General features: G+C 37.5%; 3 protein-coding genes and 1 pseudogene across 3 annotated transcripts in view; 1 reads left to right on the forward strand and 3 right to left on the reverse strand.

Moving 5' to 3' along the window:
* The window catches only part of frmd5a (FERM domain containing 5a), a 124,465-nt gene extending 119,349 nt beyond the window's left edge, over positions 1-5,116 (forward strand). Inside the window, exon 14 of the mRNA XM_026257190.1 lies at positions 397-5,116. Within this exon, the coding sequence (XP_026112975.1) occupies positions 397-989 (593 nt within the window). The 3' untranslated portion in view covers positions 990-5,116. The remainder of the gene's footprint in view (positions 1-396) is intronic.
* Positions 5,117-5,207: 91 nt separating this feature from the next.
* LOC113091631 (Bloom syndrome protein homolog) lies at positions 5,208-12,652 on the reverse strand (annotated as a pseudogene).
* Positions 12,653-13,217: 565 nt separating this feature from the next.
* Positions 13,218-15,995, reverse strand: ctsh (cathepsin H). The gene is made up of 12 exons (XM_026257264.1): positions 15,838-15,995; positions 15,504-15,535; positions 15,274-15,379; positions 15,101-15,171; positions 14,886-14,990; positions 14,723-14,809; positions 14,425-14,480; positions 14,227-14,308; positions 14,074-14,142; positions 13,898-14,004; positions 13,689-13,814; positions 13,218-13,555 (listed from the first exon to the last, which is right to left on the reverse strand). Exons 1-12 carry the CDS (start codon positions 15,911-15,913, stop codon positions 13,480-13,482), a joined length of 993 nt encoding a protein of 330 aa, XP_026113049.1. The 5' UTR covers positions 15,914-15,995; the 3' UTR covers positions 13,218-13,479.
* A 1,372-nt stretch (positions 15,996-17,367) lies between these two features.
* The window catches only part of rasgrf1 (Ras protein specific guanine nucleotide releasing factor 1), a 43,383-nt gene continuing 34,936 nt past the window's right edge, over positions 17,368-25,814 (reverse strand). The window contains exons 17-27 of the mRNA XM_026257262.1: positions 24,469-24,639; positions 24,268-24,374; positions 24,009-24,121; positions 23,797-23,857; positions 20,802-20,905; positions 20,366-20,450; positions 20,041-20,238; positions 19,723-19,802; positions 19,428-19,545; positions 19,272-19,340; positions 17,368-18,576 (exon numbers count right to left, since the gene is read on the reverse strand). Of these exons, the coding sequence (XP_026113047.1) occupies positions 18,484-18,576; positions 19,272-19,340; positions 19,428-19,545; positions 19,723-19,802; positions 20,041-20,238; positions 20,366-20,450; positions 20,802-20,905; positions 23,797-23,857; positions 24,009-24,121; positions 24,268-24,374; positions 24,469-24,639 (1,199 nt within the window). The 3' untranslated portion in view covers positions 17,368-18,483. The remainder of the gene's footprint in view (positions 18,577-19,271; positions 19,341-19,427; positions 19,546-19,722; positions 19,803-20,040; positions 20,239-20,365; positions 20,451-20,801; positions 20,906-23,796; positions 23,858-24,008; positions 24,122-24,267; positions 24,375-24,468; positions 24,640-25,814) is intronic.

The following is a 25,814-nucleotide window of genomic DNA, read 5'->3' on the forward strand; positions in this document are numbered from 1 at the left end:
AAAAAAAAAAAATGATGGAGGAGGAAATAGGTGGGGAGATGCGGGGAGCAAGGATCGTTGATATTGTGGTCTATAACTACCCGCGGCTCTGTATCTTGCGCCCTCATTGGCTGTAGATCAGTCGGAACTCATTTCACACAACAGGATTTTGAATGAATTAATGATTCTCTCTTTGATAATTCACACTGCATGATTGTCACATGAATGAGCAACGATTTGCCACCGCAAAACCTTTCAGTGAGTGAAATCAGAGATAAAATAGTGCACGGTGAACTTGGCATTAAGACAACGGTAACCTAGAAAAGTCAGCCTTGATTTAACTTAAGCAAAAAGTAAAATGTTTTATAACATTATAATTCATTACATTGTCTTTTTATCTCTCTCTTATCCTTCCAGGTTTGGAATCCCTGCGGGACAGCGCCCACTCCACTCCTGTGCGCTCCGTGTCTCACGGCGACTCTTTCATCCCGCGTTCGCGAAGCCAGGTGACGGACTCTGGTGACAGGACGGCCGTCATATCCGATGAGACCTACAGTCCCTCCGACAGCGTGCTGCCCACTCCGGTGGCCGAGCACTGCCTGGAGCCGGCGGCCTCACGCCAGATCAACGGCGCCCCCTGCAGCATCGAGGAGGAGAAAGAGTCTGAGGCAGGCACGCCCACCGTGGGCAACGTGGCCGAGTTAGGAACAGACAGTAGGGCGGCAGGCCCCGTGCAGAGTGCAGGCGGGGAGGCCGCACTCAGCGAGACAGAACAGGTGAATAAGTTTGTTTTAAGTGTACTCCGTCTGCTCCTTGTGACCATTGGACTCCTCTTTGTCTTGCTCCTCCTCCTCATCATCCTCACTGAGTCCGACCTTGACATTGCATTTTTACGTGATATCCGCCAGACCCCCGAGTTTGAGCAGTTCCATTACGAATACTTTTGTCCCCTCAGACGGTGGTTTGCCTGCAAGCTCCGCTGGGTGGGCGGGCTGCTCATTAACAAGTGAAAATGAGGCACTAAAGCTCGTAAAGCCTCCCTTGTTGGGGTCGAGAAGACGCTAAACACGTGGAGAGAGAGAGAGAGAGAGACGGAGGGCATCGACCTGTCCCATGAACTTCTTTCATGACACTCCTGCTGACACAAGGTGGACCACCATGCCCACAGCTCCTCTTCTCTTCCACTTTTAGTTCTTTCTCCCCGTCCATTTTTACACATTTATTTTTTTCCTTTTCTTTATTTGTCTGTTTTTTTTTTTTTTTTTTTACAAAGACTATTTTTTTTCTTTCTTTTTTTAGTTTCCTTGTTTTGGATTTCAGGTCATTTCAGGTATTTTATTTTTACAAAAAAAATTAAAAAACAAAAAAAAACAAAACTTAATTCAAAGACTTGAGAAGAATATATTGTTCCTTAAATAGGGAATATGAAATATTTTGTTGCAACGAGAATGTTGCCTTCATTTATATTTATTTTAAAATAGTAATTATTGTTAAAGAATGTGGTTCATTAAGTCAAGTTGGTATGGTAGAGTGGGTTTGAAAAGCACAAGAAAGTTGAAAACCAATGCTTTTGAGTTTATGCATAATTCATATCCATCCGTCATGTAACTCTTAGTAAATTCTGAAGGCTGCTATAATTTACCACATCAACGATCAGATCAGCAGAGGGTTGGTTATATGTAAGGTAAGAATGTGCAAGTTATTTTTTGAAAGCGTGAGCTAATGAAAGCGTGAAAATAATGTTATTTGAAAAAATTGATGGGTACATGAGTTGTGTATTTGGTGGCTTGATTTTTAGGGTGTCAAATACTTTTTAGGAATATTAATTGTGTTTAGGCGGTAGCAAGCTGTGAAGTAGAATTCTTTTTAAAAAGGTTCTTTCTAATGAATACAGAAAAATTGATTGGTATAAATTGTGTTCTGTCATGTGACCCAATAGTGTCGATATCACTTTAAAGTTATCATGATTGATTTAAAAGCAACTATTACCCATAGATCCAATCTAGCTACAGTAGATGTGCAATACTGTAAGGGTTTGATTTTTAAGAAATAAGTGAATTTTTTTTTTTCATGAGTATGTGTATTTGCTTTATTATAATTATATTTTTTGAAATTTTCCATTCTTAATTTTCTATTCGCAATAGAAAAAAATCCCACTGTATAAAGTAATCTTTTTTTTTTTTGTCTCTTATTATCGACCTTGGTTTTAAGTTTTTATTCTGTGGATATCATGCTATGATTATTCTTAATTACAATAACAATGCTGTACTTTTTGTACAAAAAGTAGTTAGTTTCCTAATATATCGACAGTTTTTCCATGTATATTTTAACAGAAACTGAAATGTTATTTTGTTATTGAAAATTAAATTATACCTTTTTTAGCTCTGTTGTTCAAGATTGAGGTCAAGAATCTATGGTATTTCTGTCAAGGGAGACATGGTAAAAAGATTTTAATCCAAATCTACAATCCATTTCCAATTCACTTGCTTAACCAGTAATGAGTAAACCGGCCCTGTGCTTTGTATATTGTCCCTGCATTCAAACAATACTGATGACTTTATACACAGTTTAGCCAAAAGACTGTGTGTGTATGTTTCTGTGTATGCTCATATTTTAATTAACCAATGTTTTTGGCAATACGTTCTAGGAGGCCAAGTTTAGTCTTTACTACACCTGATTAGTCTATATTATTTATTTGAAGACCGAAGATTCTTCCAGTGGCATGCAAGTTGAACAGGGGTTTTATTTTTCCATACATGATCTATTTAATCCCTGCCCCTTTGAAACTGCTATTGATGTAATTGTTTTTGTATTTGAGAAAGTGAAAAATAGAAGAAGTGAATGCAAAATGCAGAAGGAGCGGACTTATTTTTGTGTCCAGTGAAAAAGAGACCAGGGTTGAGAGACAAGTAACAGCTAGTGGTAATTAGAGGATGTTTTAGATCTTACACTGGTACTCACAATAATTGCAGCATTTAGCATTAGTTTGCGGCAGCTGACAAGCTTGGCTTTACTAGTACAGTTATTTTAAATGAACATGCTCCAATCCACCAATCACATTCTGCTGTTGTGTGGCCAGAATCACTATGGTGCTAGTGAATAAATGACGTCTGAGATGTGTTTTAAGAAGCAGCTGACTGTAACAGTAATGGGTTTTACGAGCTGAATTGTGCAGTCAGTTCACATGCCTTTTTATCCATTTGAGAGAACCGCTGTCTTCCACAGACCACAGGAGCTGAAACTGGTTTATTCTACGATTAACAAATATGAGGCACATGGAAAACCGTAGCAGAAACTGCTGAAACGCGTGGAAAAGAGAGAAGGCCATTGGAGTTATGCATGCCTCTTACCTTGACAAGTATTCATGCATGTATTTATAACATCTCTGATGTGCCAAATTATAACAGCGCTGTGGTGGCACAAGTCCATTTATATTTTTATAGAATCTGATCAAACAGATGTTTTCACTGTACAATAATACAACGGTGTTGCTCTGATGAGTACTTGCATGCCATTGATGATGGAGTTAGATTCAGAATATCAATAAATGGATATTGAGGGAAAAAAAAAAAAAAGCTTGGAAGACCAGTTAAATATTAACTGAAGTGGATTGAATTTTACTCATTGACAGCCTTATGTAGCCTCAGTGGTCAGTCGTGCATGGCAGCGCCATTCAATAAGCAATAAACTGAATTATAGAATCATACAGATGAATCATTTTGATGGTTTTTGTGCTGTTGTGTAGCAAGTCAGAATACCTGTTGTTTTCTAAAGAGTTCAGAATGAATCCATTTCCTTTAAAGTTAGATGCAAAATTGCATTTTAACTAAAAGGATCATTTTATATGACGATTATTGCCAAAATTTGCTACATTTTATACTCATTATGAGCACTTATCTTGTTTGGATCCTGAACTGTCCTGGAGTTTTATGCTTCTCTTCATCCTTGAAATCCTATTGCACAAGTTTCAACTGGTGTGCTGCTTCCTAGACTAGTAGATCAAGGGCGATTGCTACTACTGTCCTTGTGTGCTTCTACTTCATAATTTTGTCTCCAGACAGTTTTCTTGTACTGTACGGGATGGCCAGGTTTGACTGTGATGAATGCAAGGGTCCAGTAAAGGACAATTGTCGGCTAAATTGGATCATTTCTGTAATTATCTAACTGGGTCATTTCACAAGGTCCCTCTGTGAACTTTGTACAGAAGTATTTTTATGCTTCTTAATATACAAGTGTAAGTTTAATGGAAGTTGAACACTTGCCATGACACTATAAAAAGAAGACTTACAGCAGTTTTTACTGTCCACTGCAGATAAAACACGTCACTGGCTTCAAATATAGCTTGACAGCATGAACAAAATGTTACAGCTTCAAGCTAAACTATTAAAGATGGTGATTTTAATGTTTAAGATCTGGTATTGGTGGCTATAGCTGTTAGATTCTGTTGTGAAATCGTATTAAATGGCTGCTGATCTTTAGAGATTTGGACTGCATTCCAAATAAGGTCAGGATGTCCTCCATGTTTATAAAAGAGATTTCTAGAGGTAATTCAATGAACCACTCGCATTAGACAGCAGCTGCGTGACATCTCAGATCTACTTGGTGAGCTTCTGATAAATATTCCACCAGGGACTTTAATTGATCATTATTAGAATGAACCGCTCCTTACATGCTTGCATACAAATTCCCAAATTATTTGGTAAAATCTGACTTCACCTGAACCGTAGCTTTAAGATTCACTATGGCGCTAAGATCCTGTAAAGATCATTGGTGGCATCACGTTTCATTTACTGTACTGTGGTCACTTGCCAGCCCCCACAGTCCCCTCAACAGATATGCATATACATGCACATTTGTTTATGCATAGATGTCTGTCTGTGGGCATGTTTTTCTGTAAGCTGCATCTTTTCTATTTGGGACTGAAGGTCGCTGTTTAGCTCCTTATTTTAAGAATATTGAACTATATACAAAATGTATGTGCCAAATGCAGTTCCTGTTAAGTCAGATTTCATTCCAAAATCATCTTTGTACTGTAGGAAACCTTCCATGAAAATGGTATAAAGAAAATGTTTCACTGATAGTCCCTTGTAACTGGTGCCATGGAAATATTCAAACTTGAAATAAAAATTCAAAAGAGTTTGAGATATCTTGTGGTTTATAGTTCACAGTGCAAACATTATGTAGGAATTAATCAAATGTTCTCTAATTTGCTAATTCAATAAATTAAGACTAATAACCATTTCCTTTATTATAAAATGGCATTTCCCCAAAAATATTTTGAAAACTTGCAAACTATACTGGCCTCTTTAAAGATGACATAGCAACCTGAAAGAAATGGGGTCATAGTTACATTTTTGTACTAGGAAATAATTGTAGCAAAAATATTTTTGAAACCCCCAAAATTGGTTATAAATACCCTTCTGATTAAATGTTATATAAATCAAAAATGTAAACTAAATCATTTATTGAAAATCAGTATAGAAAAACTCTGTACAAATTACAAATATTTGCAAAGTCAGATTAATTGACATTACCAGAAGAAGTTTTTTGATTCTATACAGTAGGTGAGAGAATGTTGGTTTAAGGAATGGACGAGCAGCAGTCTGTGGGGTGGGCAAAGCCACGAAGCCCGGCCTCTTCACTGCTGGGACTGATGGAGCCGACCTGGAACCACTGCCTGCACTTCGATTCCCAGCCCTGTATCCTGCTCTTCCTCCTCTTGATGAAGACCATTTATTGCTGTATCCACTAAAATAGGGGTGGAGAGGGAGAGGTAATTTGGGTTCATATAGCCAATATTAAAGTCAGAATAATCCAAAAATACTTCTGCTGTAACATACTGACCTTTAAGAGGAGTTTTGGCCACTGGCACCTTTTCTTCTTTTGGGTTTCCTGGAATAAGACCCTTGCTTTCTCTTTGCTCCTCGTCCAGAGGTGCTTCTGAAATAGGTTGATGTGGTGTCCCCTTCATCATCGTCATCTTCCTCGTTCTGATGGCCTCTTGTTATGTCAATCGATCCTGAACTCTCTGTCTGTGCCTCAGCTGCAGAGGAAGTGTGAGAACATTATATCTCTTAAACTACTTCATTTCAAGAGCTTTATAGGTTTCGAGCTAGCTGAAATATGATACGTTTTAAAGTTTATAGGTAGAGCAAGCCAAATCACAACTGTAGTATGGGCTTCTATTTTGAATTTATCTTGGACTAATCAAAATTACATTGACGAAATAAATATGTATCAGGCAGCTTTAAACTATTAGTAATATCAGCTAGTAAAATAAGAGGATCTCTGTAGTATTTTATATATATTGTTACATTACACACCCTAAACTTGCAATCACATTAGTGATATTTCATAGGCAAAAAAAAAAAAGTCCTTCACCAATAATATAGCAATGTATGAAGCACAGCTCACAAAATCATCACTTTTAAACCAAGCAGCTTTCTGTTGGTCAAAGTGCTGATCAACTGGATTTCGTCTGCAGTAAATGTGACCAAATCTTACAGATGGGTATTAGAATTTTTTCCAATTGAAGATTGAAGCTAGAAAGGATTACTGTAACGTAGGATTATTTATTGTGTTATGGAAAGCATTTATCTTGAGGACATAATCTATATGGTGTGCTGTCAGACCCTCACCCAGCAGCTGCCACTCTGAGTACTTCTGCAGCAGTTCAATAACCTCAGCTCCATACTTCTCCAGCTTGTCTTCAGTCACACCATCAATCTGCAGCAGAACCTCCGGATCAGACGAGAGAGTTTCTACATCACAATACATTTGACACCGAGCACATAGGGATGTGAAAAAGAAAGGGAACTAATTGACTTTTATTAACTTGAGATGTTTCAACCTCGTAACACATTATGTATAGCTGCTTGGGAGAAAAAATAAAATAAATAAAACTTAAGTAAATTCAGTTAAATCAGCACATTTCAGAAACTAAATTACAGCATACTATAGCCTTAATTAAATGATTAATTTAACATTTTTTTATTATATAAACACAGACTTTCAAAACATTTACAAATGATCAAATATTTAAATATAAACAATTTACACATATATATATAAATGCATACATACCGTATATGTATGCGTGTATATGTATTATACACACACTCACATATATATGTATATGTGTACAGTATGTGGGGGTGTGTGTGCTTGCATATTATATGTAATGAAAATTTGCTAACCAGCGATCTTTTTGAGTGTGGCTGTGGAGAAAATGTTGTAGTAATGGATGCCAAAGACTTTGCCCGACTTCTTGCACAGATCATTGAGTTCCTGTAGACATTTTTTAACCATCTCCTCTCCTCTTAGAAATGTTCTCAATCACAGAGGCTTTGTGCTTTCTGATGCTGGATGCAGTCTCCGTCTCAACAAACTCAACCTGCAATGGGGTATGGTCATTAATAAAGTGAAAGTGACGTGACATTCAGCCAAGTACGGTGACCCATACTCAGAATTTGTGCTCTGCATTTAACCCATCCGAAGTGCACACACACACACACACACTCACACACACACCCGGAGCAGTGGGCAGCCATTTATGCTGCGGCGCCCGGGGAGCAGTTGGGGGTTCGATGCCTTGCTCAAGGGCACCTAAGTCATGGTATTGAAGGTGGAGAGAGAACTGTACATGCACTCCCCCCACCCAAAATTCCTGCCGGCCTGGGACTCGAACTCAAAACCTTTCAATTGGGAATCCGACTCTCTAACCATTAGGCCACGACTTCCCACAGAGAGCATACAACATCGGTATTGACCATAAAGATCGGTGTCAGAGGTGAGAATAACCTAATATTAAGTCTCACCTGACCTGCATGCAACTACTCACTACACTCATGGCTTTAGGCCCAGCAGAGATATAGGCCACTGCCTGCCCCTTGTTAGTGATGTAGAGGTCCTCCATCAGAACACTATCCAGCACGGGTTTCTAAAAAAGCCTCTCAGCATTGTGTTTGGAATATGCTGCTCCTACTCCGAACATTCCGGACTGGATCCGAGCACTCTTGGAGCCTGCAGCACAGAGATATTCTTATTGAGGCCTCGAGCAGCCATCCTGATCCATTAAATCTCAAACACTGATGAGGCAAAGGATATTCATAGTAATATTCCCACTATCATTTATGACAGTCAAATCCTGCTAGGCTTCTTACCCAGAAATATGTCGCCCAGCATGTTGAGAGTGAGCCTGTTCTGCTGGGCGGATTTGCCATATCTGTTTCCAACCTTCTCACAGTTCTCCTGCACAAACCTCACAATCTTCTTCACATCATTGGTGACATTTCTTGATTTATATTTCTGGAGAAAAGCATTAAGATGTATGAATTTGTATTCGTATCTGTAATTAACATAAAATGGCACTATATTCAAAATACCAGTAAACTATTAGTCAAAGAATGTATCAATAAAATTGTTGGGTATAAACTATATAATTGTTGGGTGTAAACTATATCCAATTTCAAGCAATGTCTGTGTCCAATTATACAGTTTATTATTATGCATGACATTTGCATAATGTACGCTATAAAGAATTAAATGATTATATGATGGTCTTACATGTGGTCTGTCACAATTGTCACAGATGACTTCAGGATGCTCTTTACAGAAACTTGTATTGAATATGTGCTCGCCGAAGTAAGCCAGCAACTGGATTCTCCTGCACTCTGCCACATTCTCACAGAAGTGCACCATGCTGTGCAGGTTGTTGATGTGGGTGGCTTTGGATTGCTGGTTGCCATCTTTATCCACTGCAATTATATTAACAGTTATGTAGGCCACACTCACACAGACAGGTTAACTATGACTGTACAATAGTGTCTGGATTTTAGATCCCAAACGCATGTTTCTGTAGAGCACCTAAAACATGTCATTTAACTGAATAACAAATGTAACATTTAAAGTTATCGGTTATTTTTCTATGTCTTGCTCAGTTTTATTCAAGGTGCAGTAGATGATTTTTAAAAATGCAAACTTTAGCCTGATAGCACTGAAAGCGAACATCCCACCCTCCCTTAGGGTTGTGCCGATAGACGATAGTATCGTTATTATTTGGCTATCAAACTGCCCATCTATTTCACTTCAGCAGCACATTGCACAACACACAAACTTACATCGTCTGTAGATACCGACTATATATAAACTTGCGGTTTTAAATACAGTATTTTTATATTTAACGTTAGTTTATCAGTGTTTGATAGTATATGTTTTCGATTATTGGTGATTCCATAGGCTCTCTTGCGTGGTTTAAAACACTAAATAGTTATGCTATGACAATAACAGAGTCTCTCTCTTGCTCCACCCATCCATGACAATATCGTGTATCGTCGATCTCACGGGCTGATGATATGACGATTTGAAAAATGACCATATCACCCAGCACTACCCTCCCTGTGATCGCTGTCAAACGCCCCCTGAAGGCATTTATGCACACAGATCAGACGACCAGAGACAACATTAGTACAATACATCATGTGTTATTCAAAATGATACTCGGTATTTTGAAAGAAGGCGAGGTTTAAAATAAACCTGCATTCATATTATAATCAGCGTGAAAGTGCCATTAATCAGAATGTCATGCTTTTTACAAAAAAGATGAATCAGCAATTGCTTGCAGGAAAACTTACACCTGAGGACGGGTCATTGCCAGCTGGTTAAGAATGTCTTTCTGAACTCCAGGAGTGGCTGTGTCCGTCCGTGCCATTATAGGAACATTGGGAAACATCCGCCTGAGCTCATGTAAGTGCTTGTAACCTAGCCTGAAGTCATGACCCCACTGAGGAAGAAATGGATTTATTTATTTAACAATCTTTCTGCTATGTTGCTTTTAACAATGCCAATATTTTTGGTTTATGTAAAACACTCTCTTGTCTTCACTACTTAAATCACATATATTTGACTGATCTTGTTGCACTATACATTTTTCAGTTAAGTTTACCTGACTGATGCATTGAGCCTCGTCAATGACTAAGCGAGCCAACAGACCCCTTTCAGACAGATTCTTAAGGGCACTGATCATCCGTCCACTTGCACACACCTAAGAACAAAAACTACAAATATCAATACTGTTATAGATATGCATGCAAACTTGGAATAAACTTGTCTGATTTGAATCCCACCTTCTCAGTAGTGGCATAGTGACACTGCTTGACAAAGACCAAAATGTTTGTCCTATTTATTATTAACCCTATAAAGCCTACAATAATGTCCACCTTTATGTCATGTGTCTTTTTGCTGTGAAAGAATTATTTTTAGAACGTAAATGTAAGAATAACTTAATATTTCAAGGTGAACACTTAATAGACTGAACTTAGGTTTACTTATCAACTGATTTGCAACACTGGCCATAAATATCTTTAAATATTGAAAATCCACAAAAAAATAAAAATAAAAAATAAAAATCACACTGGCTGACCACTAGTTCATGGACACTTTATCTATAAATGTATATTAAACATGCAAAAAATGATGCAGCCAGACATGCTGCAGGTGTACACAAGACATAGTGTGCTGGGATGTCTAGTCTAGCATCAAAATAAACAAGAGATATGAGTCATAGTGACTCACATTGCTATAACATTTCTAACAAACCTGTAGGCATCAGTACAAACGTGTCTTCTCCTAACAGTCCAGCATTAATAGCCTCCAGCTGATTGAAACGGAATTGATGCAGCCCAATCTTCTTGTGGAAGTTAGGAAAACTGAAGCCTCTAAAGCGGTCATGAGCTGGGTTTCTGTACACAGCTTCTGCAGATCAAGGCAATCTCATCGTGCCATTTCATGGATTCTTTAACTACATGAACTAAACTTTACAGGATATTACATTACTTTAACCAACCAGTGTTGAATGTTTTGGTAGGTTTTAGTGCTGGTGGTGTTACAGTCTTTCTCTCCAAAGGTTTTGAAGGTCCTCCCTCCCGCACTGATGGTGTTTTTGCAACAAAGCTGTCTCTTGATGGCAAGACACTTGTAGGTTCTTCAAAATAATCTGGAACTTCAGTCTCATTAAAATCATCAATATCAAAGTCATCAATTAGGAAGTCACCAAGTGGCTCTGTATCTGCTCGAGAACAGTTGGGTTTTCCATGTTGGTTTCAACACTGCTGCTCTCAGCATTTCTCTTTCCTGAATCTATCCTATTGGGGGAATAAAACAAGTCACCCTGATCTCCACCCACAGTCTGACTGTTTGACTCATTGAAGGACAATCTTGAGTAGCACTTATCTGTTTTTGACACAAATTTACTTGAAGGGGGATTTGACCTGTTTGAGATATCCCTGCTAGTTACTGTTTTTGCTGCGCTGTTAGGATTCCAGGAACCACCAGGGGTCTCCACTCCATTGAAGATGCAGTCACAATCCTCAAACACACTATCATTTTTCAAAGATATGATGGAGGCTATGGACTTGCGAAATGGAAAGCCTGTTTTAAAAGCCTTTTCTGATGTCACTGGGGTCATATATGATGTTAGACTAGAGGGTGTGACTCCAAACCCTTTTCTGTTCAGCAGACTAGAATATGGAGTTGCTGCTGGGCATAACTGAGATGTTCTAGATGGTGCACCATTAGCAAGAATCATATTCCTGTGGTAAAGACAGAGACACAGTATAATGGAGAGTTATTAGTTATACAAGCAGTAATATCACTAAACACCAATATAGTAATAGAAAACAATAAAAATGTATATCACGCTTTTATAACTGGTACATTTCCTCCCTACGAGAAACGGAATTTCATAAAAAAGACGCAAAAAGCCATCTGACACAAAAGAATTATGCCAAAATGCCAAATCTTTTCAGGGGTTAGAAGAGCAGCCTTTATTTTGAATTCAAAATATAAATGTTTTAATTCACGCAGCGAAAGTACTCGTTTGTTGCCTTACCTGTGTGCTCTCTGCAGTAATAGCTCTGTGCCGCAGGTCAGTGCTATGAGCTCATGCTCTGGAATAGTGTCCACTAGATGACAAAATAGGCTCCATAACAGTAAAGAGAGCATCATCAGGTCCTAAAACAAATAAATGCAAATTAGACACATTACATAATTTATTTACATCATACCAAAGAGTTAAATCCTGCATTAATGATACCTTTTAATTATTTTGCATGTTCATCAAGGGGTGCTGACAGGTTTGAGACAGACTCGTGAGGTGGATCATTTTTGTCAGCATGTGTAACAGGGTCAGATGAACTATAAAACAGAGTTTTAGAAAATAAACTTAAAACAAAAATAAACTGTACTACTTATTTTCAGCCATACTTAATTTCTTTAATGTTACCTTTTCCCCTTTTCGGAGTTTAGTTCCAGCCGTGACAACTTGTTCTGTGCAGCATTATTGTGTCGTTCCAGTTGCTCCTTTAGGTTGTTTTGTGGAACACTCGGCATTGTGTGTGAATTTAAAGTGAAAATGAATACTCGATATTCATGTAAGTTATATGAATACAAATGCAAACGCAGAAAAAAAACAACCACACTATGTTGGAATTAATGTGAAATTACAACACTTGATTTTGCACAAAAACACCCACAACGCATAGTTTTACGTATAAACATTAAAACAACTAAAAGAGAAAGCCACACAAAATGCCTTTACAATTACCGCCACCGAACACAAATATCTGATATTGAGATATAACATACGAGCGCCACTCAATATCAACACTGCTGAAAGCTCGCGCTTACGGCTTACCGCGTATTCGTAGCTCACGATCTGATTGGACAGCTGCCAGTAACGTCACTTCCGCTAAGCGCCTGTTCTCACATTTTGTTGCGTTTTCAGTTTTACCTCAGCAGAATTTTTATCTTTTCTCCGTTTCTTCAATCTCTTTTTGTTGAGTGGATTTTTATTCGTGTCTCAACTTAAACGTATTATTGCTTTCTCTCTGGCGCACACTGTTGTAGCTCAAACATTAGATGTGGGTTTAGGTTGCCACAAACTGGTTTGCTGTGGAATTGCATATTATTTACCTATTCTATCTCAGCAAGGAAAGAAAGAACAGTCTCACAGTATTTAATTAAGAAGCAGCAAACAAACAAATAATAATAATAATAATTTAACAATTGTTTATTTTTTATTATTTGCATACATTTTAAACATAGGTTCTACAGCAATGTCTGCTGCGTCTTTTGCAGCTTTTACTTTGCAAAGTCTTAAAGCTCTTCTTAATAGTTGAACACCATTACTCTGATGGAAAGTAATCCATAAAAAAGACAGGACACACACACACAAAAAAAAATCCCTGAGATTATATTTATTTCCAAATTCTCAATTTTAATAAAGAAGACAACTTCAACATTAAGCATTTTAATAGAAATGAAGTGTCACTGAATGTTTTTAATGAATCATTCTTTTAATGTAAAGTTAAATAAGTACTTCACTTATTTACTGGCAACTAGTAAAGACTACAACAACTCATTGTGCATAAAATGATTTTGTGTGAGAGTAAATGTAATAAGTTGTCTCCCTTTTCATGGTGTAAGAAAATACTTTTCAGTTTTTTACACCAAAGGTAAAGGATAGGATGAACATGCAGCAAGTCCACACATGTTCTTTCCCCTCTCGATGTAGAAATATCTGTATGGCAAATAACAAGACATCACATTTATTGTTATTAACTTGACTAAGTGGTCAAGTTCCATACACAATCGCTACTATATTCTGTTACCTTACAGAAGCACAACATTTGAGTAAATCAATGCAAACAGACCCATTAATTCCCCAGTCGGTTCCCCAGGAGTTCTTCACTATCCAGTATGGAGTTCCATTCTGCTCAGCATAGCCCACAGCAAGCACTGCATGGTTCACCATGTCAGTAGTGTTGTGACACTTAGTGCTAAAAATACATTACAGAAATTCCCATGAATTGTCAGAAATAAATCAAGTATAAAAACAAATGTACATATATTTCATCCTAACCTGGTGTATATTCCATCTCTGTAGTGCATGAAATCAGATGTCACCTCATATGCAAAGCTGACAGGGTTCAGCCTGGCCACAGCATCCACCATGCCCATTTCATCATACTAATAACAGTAATTTACAGTTAGACTAAAGACATGAAGTTTTAATAATATTTGTACACAGACCATTACCTTTGTAATGTTTACAACCTCCTTCACAAAGGCAGCAGCCAACCCTTGTTTGAATCTACATTCACCTTGCTACAAACAAGTAGAGTATGAAGAAATGTCAGCACTTTACAAATTAACTATTGGAAACTATAGTTAAAGTTGTAAAATACTTACCATAGCCTTATAGGGGTAATCTTGTTCTGTCATAAGACCTTTGTTGTACATGATGTACTCAAAGGCATGACTTGGGAGGCCACTAAAAAGCAATGACGAGATGTAAAATGTTGTTTAGACCATTTTACAGTTAAGACTTTACTCCTAAAACCATAAAAGAAGCCAAGGTGAATTCATTCATCATTTTGTCCAACTCACCCATTGCAACCATGATTGTCGAAAGCACCTGCACAATCAACAAGCTGCTGCTCTGCCTGTAAAACAATGCATGATAGGAAGAAGAAGAAGAGGTTAGACAAAAGAACCTGATGTTTCATATGTTACAGTTATATTTTATTACTTAATGTGCTGTTTTGGGGTTTGTTTGAACTTGCCAAAGGGCAGAAAAATTGAACATTTTTTACAATGTTGATACTAAATTGAATACAAATTCATTATTAATATCTATTGATCAATTTTCACCGTCATTGTTAAATTAAAAGCAAAATTTACATACTAGTTGTAGGAGTTTCCCTGTGGCAATGGCAGTGACTGACTCCAGACAGCCTGTGGTGGAAAAAGTCCAGCAGCTACCACAAGCCCCCTGAAACAGTGTCACAGATTAAGCATTAGCACTATTTACTGCAAAAATAATAAATTATAAGTACAATGGAAGCTACCTGGTTCTTGACATCAGTTACATAGTGTCCTTTCGTTCTCCAGTCAATCATATCAGGATAAGGCCCATTACTGCTCAGATGATTCCCTTTAGTGGCGGAGCAGTTCTGTCAGGATGTAAAATATTCATGAATTGTGGTACTTTCCTATTTCCTCATTGATCACGAGGCTGTTAAAAATAATTCCTCACTGAGCACGAAGCTGTTCAAAATAATACCTGAGGTTCTGTCAGGAGGTAGAACTTTTTAAATTCAGTAAAGGTCATATCTGAAAACCGATTCAGTCCCACTGTAAAGTACAGAGAAATGTTAAGTGACTTTTTTTTCCCCCCTCATTCATGACACTGCTTTAAACCAAAGACTTCATTAAGTTAGATCAGATCAGTCATACTTGAAAACGTGTGGTTTCCTGCATTATGGCGCTCAATCTTCTTCTTGTTCTCCAGGAATATCTGTAGCCGCTGGTAATATTCATTTATCTCATATTTTTTGTTATACTGCAAATTTCAAAAGAAGAAATAAAGTTACTTCCTTCCTCTTTCAGATTTTTACTTCCTTCCTTTAGTGTGGCCTTAAATTTCCTTGTGTTGCAACATGACCATACAATTAACTTATTCTTACCTGAGACAGCCATGATTTGAAAAGATACTCATCTGTAACAAATAAAGATTTCTATTTTATTTTTAATGAACACAACATGTCTCCAAAGTACATTTATAAAGGTTAAATTACTTAATAATCTGCATTTTAGTCCATAAAATCCATTTTAAATGCTGTATTATATAGAGCTATAGCCTATAGGCCTACTGTAGCCTTTAAGTCTAAGTGGTCATTGTTATGCATTTGTATTGAAGACTGTAAGCGCCAAATAGTCAAAAGCGAAAGTACGACGCAAGGACGCACGTACGTGAAAGAAAAAAAAGCTCAACGTCAAAAGCTCGTTTTAAAAATGTACCTTCCTCAGTGTTCAGTGGCAATCCATACACCTGATAGAGAACAGCAAACAGAACCGGTAAAATCAGCCTGTTCATCTTCAACCCTGCTAACAGCTCATAACAACAGTATGTGAGATCTCATCACATGAGCGCTTTAGCACTCCTCCTACATGAGGGAGGGCTTTCGTTGTACTCTGCTCTTCGGGTTAAAGTGCACTTAATATTCTTTTCAGAATTAAAACGATATGCACAAAGAAATGAGCAGCATTTTTTAAATATAGCAGTAAATTATGCACTCAGATAAAGCCGTTTTTATTTTATATGGAGCGGGTCGCCTCCTCAGGAGCTGCATGTTGACATCACATGACCAGATGTGTCACGCCAGTGAGTTACTTAGAAGTAGTTCATGCTTTTAGCCAGTCTTAAAGGCAAACAGGGTTTTGGTTTACACCCCAAAATTTTTTTCTTCCTGAAAACAACCCTATACTATGACCATAAAAGTGTCATAAATATATGATGAAACTGTTCTTTTACAATCAAAATTGATTCTATAGGCCTAAATAGTCCACGTGTAAGCTATTTATAAAGTCTTACAATTATGTATGATTTTGTATATAAGTCAGCATAATATCAGAGCAAACAAACACTGTTTGCTTAATTGCATAAATGTAAATACTAAAAACCTGCCGTTTTAAAATAAATGAGGCCCGAATCATACACAATACACTTATGACCAAATTTGACAAAATCATGACAAAAACCACATACAAGGAAGCAATATCCCCCTGAGATAGAATAGATTTATTAGCAAGAGGTAATCAGGAAACATACAGTTTATTTAATTTTCTTTTCTTTTTTCTGCTCATTTCTTTTTTTCTTTTTTTTTTTTTCTTTTTTGTACAAAAACTGGAAATATTTCCCGAGCCGTGGAAATAAACTTAAGGGTTGAAAGATAATTCTCATACCACTGGGTATTGCTAACAGCAAAATGTTTGTCTGTATGTTTATATATCATTTATAAGAGTATGTGCACATAGATGTGTATACAGTATATATATATATATATATATATATATATATATATATATATATATATATATATATATATATATATATATATATATATATATATTTTCCTTTTTAAAGTTTCTGGCTGATACAGTGTTGCATGCCTGCCACATGAGAGTTTAGTGTGTTTCCAGACTGTACATAGTAAAAATACATACAAATATTCACAGAATAAGCACTACATTACTATATTCCTGCTAAGAGAATGATTATAGACAGGATTACAGTATATGCAAAAACACTTTAAAGTCCTCTACCTCTAGATCATGGTTTCAAAATCACAAATCATATAGCACTGAGTGTGTAAGCATAGGGTACAATGCTTTGAAGAGGTGTGCTTTAAACTAGTATGTTAAGAAATACATAGGGCTGCATGTACAAAATATACAGAATACTTTTCTGAGTGGCGAGTTGACAATGTTTTACAAAAAAAAACGTTTCTATGCTTGTTTTTTTTTTCTTTAGTTTTTTTTGTTTTTTTTTTAGGTAAGGATGCAGAACCCTACATCTTTATTCTAGGACTACAAAAATACCTTTTGTATGCTGCAAGCGGGGAGGTCATTCACTTTTGATCATACGCTTAAACGACAATGCATTTTACAAAGTGATATTCAGTCACGTTCCACAATCACTGGAACAGCAAGAAGGACATAGATTGTCTGTAAATGTACATTAGCTGGATAATCTGGTGTAGAAGGATAGTGTTGAACCCAGAATAAATTTTTCCCAAAATGCTGTGAAATGTGGCTGTGAGAAATGGAAACATTGCATGGGTAAACAATCATGAAATGACCAGTTTCAAAAAATATAATGCAAATCTTGCTTCTTTTTATGAAGAAATAGTCTAATTTTTTGAGGTGAGGAAATCATAAAAAAATATTTATTCAAAATAAACTTTGCATGCAAGAACAGATCAAATCCTTATTGGCCAATAGGAGACATAAGTATTTTTTTTTATGTAATATAATTACCAAGCTCTTCACTGTCTGCTTTATTAAGTCATGCAAAAACTCTTTAAAAAATGTCATGGCAGTTTATTCATTTCCATCCAACTCTTTAAGAAATCTAGGGATGGATGTTAATTATCGCAACCAATAGATGTAAAATGCTGGAGTTGGTTCTGTTAAGTACAGTGACATGGAATATAACAGTATAATTGTTTCTAAATGCTTGGTTTTATACATTAATATATTGGCTTTCCACATTGCTACATGGTATGCATATACTGTAAATTAGTTACATGCATCTATTAAAATCTCAAAATCCTCCTGCCGGGTTTTCATATTTCATTAAAGTGATGTGGATGAGCCTAATCAATTAAAGAGACAACCACACCTTGATTGTATCCTGTTTTAAGTACTGTCAAAAGCATATTTTGTATTTGGAAAAATAATATGTTTACCTAAAGAACAAAGGCTGAAATCAACAGGTAAGTTTCTCAGTGAAAGATCTGAAACAATTAGGTAACATTTGGTTACGACTAAAAAACAATGAAACACATCCAGGAGTAATAATTATGTTACATAACAGAACACATGGATGTATACTGTAGAGAGCATGGTGTCTGTACATTGTGTTGACGACAGGCAGAGTCTCTCTCAGTTGGGCACTTTAGGCTCAATTCTGAGAGAAGCTTCATACAGGCCTTCTTCATCCATTACTGAGTTTCTGTCCAGTAAATATAGTGCTGCCTGGAAGACAAACAGGGTGTAAGTTTCATATTGGATATGGTTCTTCAATACAACCATGACTCAATTCTCAATTTGAGTTTCCTATATCCTAGATTCCAAAGCAATACTACAGAAGAACAATTCTAGGTTCCACAAATAACCTCTCAGTGAACAGTTCTTGAAAAAACACATATTTAAGTGTAAGAAAAAAAAAAAAAAAAAAAAAAAAAACCTTTTTGTCCAATGGGAAGTTTTTTCATGGAACCATCCATTCAAATTAAGAAAAAAATTAATTAAGATTTTAAGAGTTTAGAAAAGAGAGATTATTGTCATAAATGCAACCAAGTTTAAATTTTACTTTCGAATACCTTTTAGTTTTGCATTAATTTTTCAGACAAGGTTAGTTTTTAAGAAGTCCAATTTTGTGATTAAATCGTTTTGTAGAGCTACCATTATGTGTTTCTGCATTCTGTTGGGCTTAAAGGTCTTTGTACTTTCCAAAAGTTAGTGTTCAAATACGAAAAAAATAAATAAAAATGGAAAAACATGCGAAAATTCTCAGTGTGCAAGGACCTTTACAGTTTGAACTGTTTTTAATCTGAATATAATTATGTATAGAACAAAACATAGCAAACTTTGCAAACACAAGCTTAACTAGTGCATGTTGATCATGAAACCTTATATTTTGTCAGTACAAACCAACATCAGTTCAATACCTTTGGCTGGTAATCAATCTTGTATGCCGTTTGCTGAAACTGCCTGATTTCTCGGATGATGTGGGAGATCTGTAAAATGAAGAAAATATGATAACAAAATTATATATTCAACTCTTTCCCACACATACATTAAAGAAATGAATCTAAAAGACCTACCATTCTCATTTTGGAAAAATTGACCAGATTGTCCTCTGTGTAGTTGGGCGTCCCCTCCTCAATAAAGGCCAAGTCAGTGAGGTACATTCCCAAATATGGCACACAGGGAGGGTCACAACTAGCAGAAGTATTAGAAAAAAATGCAGTGTTAGCCATGCCAGTTTTTTAATACTGTAGCTGTATCATATTATCATAACTAAAATAAAATAACCCATTAGCTCAAATACAAAAGGCTGATTTAAATTACAGCAACAAGTACTGACTTGCTGCAGGTGATGAAAAAAAAAAGACTTACTTTTTTAAGGCCTCTCTGAGGTTCTTGAATCTCCCTTCAGATGAGACCAACTTCTGCAGCTTGTCAATGACTGTTTTAGTCTTTGATTTAAGTGGAATGATAAAAGTGTGTTAAATGTTTTCAGCCTGTTTTCACTTGTCACATACTTTCAGATCTAACAGCATCAAATAACAGTTAATCAATATCGAATCAACAGGAGTCCAGTAAATATTATAATATAATATATTATTATTTACTCTCTTAAACTGCACTGGGCCTGCTTTAACTTTTAAGTCTATTCATTTAATTTTGATGAGATTTTTTTAGGCAGTTACCCACCTGTTTGGACACTTTGAGCCAGGTCTTCTTCAGACGGAAGATGGAGCTGCGGTTGAGGGATGAGGTGATTTCCAGCACGGCATTGTAGTTATGGAGACAGCGGCAGATATCGGCCACCGCCACCCACTTTTCTATCACTACTACCCGTACATTCACATCCTCACATTGCAAGATCTCTGTAGCAATCAGGTCACTGATCTTTAAAAGAGACAGAGGTATATCAACATTGTGTTTATTATGCTTTATTTGGAACAATGCAACTACAAATACACTGCAACAACTATGCACTTAACTAGGACCAGATGTTTTCACACTGAACACTTACATCATTAAAATGTTTTGTCGTTTTCATGATGTAAGGTGTCTTCTCATTTTTGTCGTTCTTCATCCATCCTTGACCAAAAAACTCCCTGTTCGTGACAATAAACACATTTGTAAGAAAAAAGCACGCAGATCTTGACAAACTTACTGGGATGATGGCATGGTCATAAATAGGTTAACATATCCTATTATAATACCACATTTCTTCACAAATCTTCCAAGTATTAAGTTGATTTAAATTACACAATGTCATTAAGCTTTTCTAGTAAAACGCATAGTTCACTCACAATGAAAAATGGTCTACTCCCCATTTATTCATTTATTCATGTAAAAGTTGTATGCTGTATGCCATTAATAATATAATTTTCATTTTGGAGTGACCTATCAGTTTACACTCAATTATATAAAGAATGAATAAAATGAAACATAATCACACTCACTCATATGGTATGACTTTGAAAACAAGGTGGTCCAGCAGGGTGAGCTGTTCTGCAATCTCCAGAGCTGAATGATTCTCGAAAGGCTCTGACTTTCCTCCTTCCGCCTGTGTAACAAAACAATTAGAGAGATAAGATACTAAATAATGAATTTCAGCAAAGTTTACACACCTTAGTAAACAGTGAAATATACTATACACTATAATACAATTAGACACAGAAGAGGAATTCCCTTTACTTTGTGATGATATATAGGGTTTACTTGAGAGCCCCAATCCACTTTGACTTTCAGTGAAAACCCCAATCAATTTTGGCTCGTGGATTTTGCATTCCTGAGCCACTCCCCATGCATACAGGTATAAAAAGGAGACAGGTGCATTTACTCATCAGGTTTTACACTGAGGAGCCGAGAATGTATCTCTAAAACACTTTCAGAGGCTCATGGGGCATATGGTATCCGCAGCCGCAGTCATGCCACTCAGATTACTTCATATGAGATGGACATGGCATTGTGGTAAACTTCGTGTGACCATAAAAATGAAGTGTTGCTGCCTATTCAGCCCCTAGACAGATATTGCTTTTCTACAGGCCGGGGTGCCCTTAGAACAAGTTTTCCGGCATGTCGTCGCATCAACGGATGCCTCCAGAGTTGGGGCACTAAATGCCAGACATGTTCCTGTGGCTCAGAGGTAGAGCATTGTGTAAGCAGTGCAAAAGGTTGTGGGTTCGATTCCGACGAAACACACACACACAGAAAAATGTATAGCTATACCATCTCCTCTGGAGTCAGACATGGCTCAAGTTGTTGTGAGCTGTCCACATTCCGCTATGTGACTATGCTATGTGATGGGTGAAGCAGAGGGCTTTACAGCTGAGACAGGTTCTGTAAATGTCCTGTAGGGAGTAGGGAGACTCCAACGATCTTCTTAGCTGCTCTCACTATGTGTTGAAGGGTCTTCCAGCAGGATGCCTGGCAGGCACCATATCACACAGTGATGCAACTATTCAGGATGTTCTCGATGGTGCCTCTGAAAAGGAGCACCTGATGGGGGCTGGGGCTCTGGCTCTTCTCAATTTGCGGAGGAAGAGACGCTGCTGTGCTTACGTGGCTAGTGTTCCAGTGTTGTCGGTCCAGAAGAAGAGGAGCATGCTGAGTGTGCACTCTCCTGAAGTCAACAACAATCTGCTTCGTCTTCTCCACATTCAGAGAGATTGTTGTCACTGCCCCACCCAGCCAGGTGGCTCACCTCGCTCCTGTAGTTTGTCTCATCTCTGTTGCTAATGAGACCCACCACAGTTGTGTAATCCCCAATCTTAATAATCAGGTTAAGAGTTGTGTGATGGTGTGCAGTAATGTGTCAACAGAGTGAAGAGGAGGGGGCTCAGCACATATCTTTGGGGCGCCCCAGTGTTCAGTGTGATAGTGCTGGATATGTTGCTGCCGACCCGTACAGCCTGAGGTCTACCAGTCATAAAGTCCAACAGCCAGTTGCACAGAAAAGTGTTGAGCCCCAGCTGGACCAGTTTGTGAATGAGCTGTTGAGGGATGATTGTGTTGAATGCTGAACTGAAATCTATGAGCAGCATTCTGACATATGAGTCTTTTTTTGTCCAGATGTGTGAGTGCTGAGTGGAGGGTAGTGGCGATGGCATCATCGATTGGACCGATATACAAACTGGTAGGGGTACAGGGAGGGCAGACTTGATATGGTGCATCACTATCCGTTCAGAGCACTTCATGAGAATAGGGGTAAGGGCACCTGGACTGTAGTCATTCAAACAGGATGGAGACGGCTTCTTAGGGACTGGAATGATGGTGGAAGCTTTGAAGCATGTGGGAACAACCTCCTGACTAAGCGAGATGCTGAAAATGTCTGTGAAGACATCAGTGAATTCCACTGCACAGTCTCTTAGTACACCCCCAGGAATGTTGTCAGGACCCAGAGCATTGCGTGCATTGATCCTTCTGAAGGATCTCCTCACGCTGTCTTGGGTCAGGGTCATCACCTGGTCGCCGGATGGAGTTGGAGTCTTCTGTGCAGTGGTGCTGTTTTGTGCCTCAAAGTGAGCAAAGAAGGTATTCAGTTGATTCAGCAGGGAGATATGGGGGGTCCGCGGTGGGGGCTGGTGGTCCGTAATGGTCTGTATCCCATGCCACAGGCTCTGAGTGTCTCTGCTGTCACTGAAACGATAGGCTATGCTCCTGGAGTACTGTCTCTTAGACTCTCTGATGCCACGGAATAGGTTGGCCCTAGCTGTCGTCAGGCCCACCTCATTTCCAGCTCTGAAGTCTGTAGACATCCCCTGTCATCCATGGCTTCTTGTTGGCCCGGACACTGATTGTCTTTGTGACAGTTACATCATCAATTCACTTGTTGATGTAGGCAGTGACAGTCTCAGAGTACTCTTGGAGGTCTGTGGTGTCATTTTATAGTAGGATTAGGGTTGTGTGGTAAATACGTGTTATTTGTATGCAAAAACTGCGTATTATATGCATGTCAAACACATGCTTACCATATGCATGCCAATGTAAATTTTGAGTATCAATACCATGAGGTTTTGTTTTTGTTTGCCGTACTATTTATACGAATTTTCATGAAACCAGACTCAACAAAACAGCCCCCCCCCCCCCCCCCAAAAAAAAAAAAACCCAACAACAACAAACAAACAAAACAAATGTTTCTGGATCAAATCAGCATATTAGAATGATTTCTGAAAGATCATGTGACACTGAGTAATGGACCAGAGTAATATCTCCTGAAAATTCAGAGTTGCCATTACACAATAAATAAAAAGAATATAAATTAATGTATTAAAATAGAAAACAATTGTAATAAGTCACATGATTGCATTTTGAGAATATCAGTGAGGGAAGAAAGCAATAATGTCTTCTTTCAAAAAAAGTAATGATCTTACTGACCCCAAACTTGAAGTTCTGATCGTTTTAGCACTGAAATGTTGAGTAATTTGGAGGATGACCCAGAATCTCCCCACTCACCATCTGTAGCACCTCCTCCAGACAGATCTGATTGTCACCAGGATCCTCCTGTGTCAATGTCCTGTCCAAAAAAAAAAAAAACACAAGCAAATCTGATTTAAATACATGAACAAGCGTTTATCAGATTACAGAAGTCTCAAATATTGCAGGACAGGATATGTGAGGACATGTGAGGACAGATTCTGTCAAGGGTGTAGACACACTTTGCTCACCTTATGATGTTGGCAGCGGCTTTCCTTTCTTGGGTAAGAAGTTCAGGGTCATGCATCACTTCTTCCAGGAAACTAATCACTTTCATTTTGAGCTCAGTGTTGGTTTCAAAGTCCTACAAACATGCACACAGTACACAGGTATGCATAATAAATGTTTATTTTAAGAACTGATCACTGAAAGGTTATTTGGGAATCCAAAAATTTATCTTTGATGGTGCTGCTAAAAAAAAAAAAAACTTTTATATTTGCTTCATCTCACCTGCGAATGTTTGGACACCCAGTGCCTGAGGACATTGAGAACTCTGTTAGTTGCTGCTCGACGAATCACAAACTCCTTATCTCCATTCCTCTGATCCGTGGGGAACCCTGACAACCAATCGAAATTCACATTAATCCGTCTTCTGCCAGGCAACAAATATCTGCAGCCTACGAGAGATTGAAACAGATTGCTGAATCCTACCTGTGCTTGCCAGAGACATGCGGCGGTACTTCTCCTTGGTTGGCGTGCCCTCATTGGCACCAGCAGTGGCAATGGCGAAGGCAGAAGCAGCAGACAAGGCGCTACGGTTGTTATCCAGCTCCCGACAGGACGACATCACCATGCCATTATTGTATGAGAACAGAGAGAATTCTGCCCAGAGAGAAATTATTATTAAATAATAATCTACAAACTAATTTTGAATCTGTATACTAAGATATTCAAGCTGAATTCATAATATAATATTACTGAAATGTAAAAAAAAAAAACAAGTAATATCAATTTCTGTTTGTGACTGCAAAATAAAGTAGCAACTTTATCAGCACACTTTTTGCAACAATTTCTAATGTGGCTTATTCAATAAAAGTCTAATAAAAAGCATATTGTAATATAACAATTTTCCTATGATTTTGCAATACAGTTGGACAATCAAAAATCTAAGAGTCATCTATATTATAAAGACGATTTTCAAGTACCAATTGTATATATTTTAAGAAATTAAATAAATTAAACTTTTAAAATTTTAAACTGTACACTAAGAGATCTGAGCTGAATTAAGAAAAATATTGTTGTATGTGAAACTTTAATAGAACAATATTAGAAATTGAAAAAAAAAAAAACTGTCAACTGCCTGCACCCCCAAAACTAAAAGGTCCAAACAAAAATTCAGTAAATGTGAATTCACTGTGTTTCAGAGTGCTCCCTCTTTAAGGGTACAGCAGGTGTGAAACAAGACAAGATGGACTCATGCAGAAATAATGGAGGCAGTGACATTATCTCCACAATGGATAAGCCTCCGATGATGACATATGAAAATGTCACAAGTATCTACTGCACCGAACGACTGTTAAACAAAAACAACAACCCAGATTGTCTGAGACTGCCAGCAAGACCAAAATAAGCACATATTTCCCTGCTGTTCGTTTTGTACTTTCCACAGGCTAATGCATCATGTTATCATATGAAAAATTTATTTTTGGAGCAATGATGATGCGGCAATGATTGCAGAGCATCAATGCATCCAGCAGGTGGTGTTACGAAACATAAAATTACAGACTGCGTCTTCATCAAAACAATAGGCAGGGCTCTGGTTCTCAAGATGGTTGAGACTAAAAATAGCTCATCATTTCAGATATATGTGTGTCAAATACACACTCAGAAAATAACAAAAGCAGCGTTTTAAAGAAACCAAGTTTGTTGTTGCATGCTTCAGATAAGGTTTAGAAAAAAAATCATAAGGGTAACTGAAACATGCTTTATTCTTCTACAGCCTTCTAAAGCTTTATGGCAATACTGCATCACGCATATGAAATAACAGGGTCATTGTT

Source organism: Carassius auratus, unplaced genomic scaffold (genome assembly GCF_003368295.1).
Source record: "Carassius auratus strain Wakin unplaced genomic scaffold, ASM336829v1 scaf_tig00214259, whole genome shotgun sequence".
Classification (NCBI taxonomy): domain Eukaryota; kingdom Metazoa; phylum Chordata; class Actinopteri; order Cypriniformes; family Cyprinidae; genus Carassius; species Carassius auratus.